The 2314-nt window shown below is 42.7% G+C and overlaps 1 protein-coding gene across 1 annotated transcript; it reads left to right on the top strand.

Annotated features, from left to right (window-relative positions):
• Nucleotides 538-1302, top strand: LOC109847471 (protein NUCLEAR FUSION DEFECTIVE 5, mitochondrial-like). Its single transcript, XM_020416698.1, has one exon. The coding sequence runs from the start codon at nt 538-540 to the stop codon at nt 1300-1302; it is 765 nt and encodes a 254-aa protein (XP_020272287.1).

Below are 2314 nucleotides of genomic sequence, written 5' to 3'. Positions count from 1 at the left end.
AAAACGCAATTCTACCTCATCAAAAAAAAAAAAAAAAAACATTTTCAATCCGAAAACCTTATGTCATTGGAACCACTCATTTGCAGCCGAACGTTAAACATTGAATTTGCAATGAAAATATCCAAATAATGCGTTTGAGTTAGATATTTTGCAGCAACGGACGTGTACACTTTTTACTCCCAATCCGGTTTAGGGCCATTTAACCAACCAATACCAGATCCGACCCGTTAGCTCTAGGGTTTAAGTTCCCTCTCATTTCTTCATCGTCTTCTCCCTTTCTCCCCCCAAATTCTAGGGTTTTAAACCAGAGTTCATCACTCAGGGCTTGAGTGCGCCATGCCCCAAATGAGAGCCATTCCCTTCTTCTTGTTCTCTCACCTCAAACGAACCCGAACCCGATATCATCTCCCTCCGCTCATCCATTACCGAAACCTCCATGCATCGTCCCCATCCAATGCCCCCACTCTCGAAACCCCAGCTCCCTCGATCCAGAATCGGATGCCGAGACTCGAACCCGAATCCGAATTCGACGCCAACATGAACGAGTTCCTCTCCCGCTTCGTCCACTCGATCAAGCCCATCCTCTCCCAATCCTTCCCGGATTTGACGAAGCAAACCCTAGATTCGATGATGCTTCTCATTTGCCAGCGGGTCGCTGCTGAAATAGATCAAAGCTCCCAAGGAACGGCGCCTGCCGTCGATCTTAGTGAAGATCTGTGGAAGACGATTAATGAAGTTAGCAAGTCGGTTCATGATGCTATGAGGAGAGATCGGATGAGAGACGAGCTGAAGAAGTACTTGCATCATGATGATGTTAAGGAAATGTGTCGATTCGCAGGTGATATTGGGATTCGTGGAGATATGTTGCGGGAGTTTAGGTTTAAATGGGCGAGCGAGAAGTTAGAGGAGGTTGAGTTTTATAGGAACCTTGAAAAGATTAGGGAAAACACGTCGAGGGAGGAAGAAGAAGGGGAGAAGAGCTTAAAGGTGGAAGCTTTGCCAGAGAGGAAGGGGAAGATTAAGTATAAGATTTATGGGTTGGATTTGTCGGATGACAAGTGGGCAGAGGTTGCAGAAAGAGTGGAAGATGCGGAGGGTAAATATTTGAAGGACGAGGCGAAGCCAGTGGTTGGGAGGAGTAAGAGGCTTGAGGATAAGTTTTTCGGGTTGGATTGGAAGAAGGATGATCTGATGCCGGTGTTGAAGGAGTGGGCGGAGGCATTGGAAGCAAAGAGGGTGGATTGGCTTGCTTTGCTCGAGAGGATTAAGGAGAAGAATGTTGATATGTACTTCAAGGTATGAGTTCATTTACAAGTCCAATCGTTTTGCATCATTATTTATCATAATTATTGACTTTAGGACCTTTCCCATAAAATGAGAAGCCAGTGAGTATCACGAAAGGTCCGAACTTTATGTTCTGTTGATAACCTAACACCCTCGTTAAGAGGTAGGTGTATGTTGGAAAAGTGATATGGTTAGCAAGGTCTGAAAACTTGGCTCATTGATATAAGGATATCTTGGATTGATTTTGAAATATCTGGTCTGAAACTTCCCATTTTTATTAGATGAAAGGTCAGCTTTTGTTTAGGGGTGTATACTTCTATTTCTGTCTGAAACCATACTGCACCTTATACTTGAGAAAAAGAGGGGAGCCATTCTAAAGTCTAAACCTTATACTTGAAAAAAGAGGGGAAGCAATGCTTGCACCTCGCTGGATATGTAGGCAGATCAACAATTCTGTGAGTGTCGTTGCAGAAGAAGGAATACACAAGACGACTTCATATAGCCACCACCGGAATCTTGTCCCTTTCCTGTGACAGATATCTGTTATGTGGTACGGGGTTTTATTAGGTAGAAAGGTAGAAAGATTTCTCATATGTACGGTATCATACTTTGGTCGGGTTTTTACTAAGACCTGAAACCTGATGAATAATCAGGTGGAAAATAAATCAGGCCCAATTAAGTTACCAGCCTATCTTATATAGTTATATCTAACATTATAGACGTTGACCCTAAAATCTATTTATTATGTCTTCTTCAATAGTGATGGTGTCCAATCTAATACAATGGACCATTTTGCACGGAGAGAAATGAAGGACATGGTGGTAGAGCTAGACATTGTTCCAACTTTTAGCTGAAACAAAGCAGTAGGCTATTTGCTCCAGTCAACGACTTTTAAACACATTGTTGGCACTTTCTGCTGTTGAAGCTCCACTAGAGCCCCTAAAGTCCAAGGCATATTCTGCTTTTTTGTTTATACTCGATGTTACTATGGAGGTCTTAGGATATAAAGCCAAGGTTATTTATTCTCTAT

This window comes from Asparagus officinalis, chromosome 7 (assembly GCF_001876935.1).
Source record: "Asparagus officinalis chromosome 7, Aspof.V1, whole genome shotgun sequence".
In the NCBI taxonomy this organism is placed as follows: domain Eukaryota; kingdom Viridiplantae; phylum Streptophyta; class Magnoliopsida; order Asparagales; family Asparagaceae; genus Asparagus; species Asparagus officinalis.
This window is presented reverse-complemented; position numbering and strand designations above follow the sequence as displayed.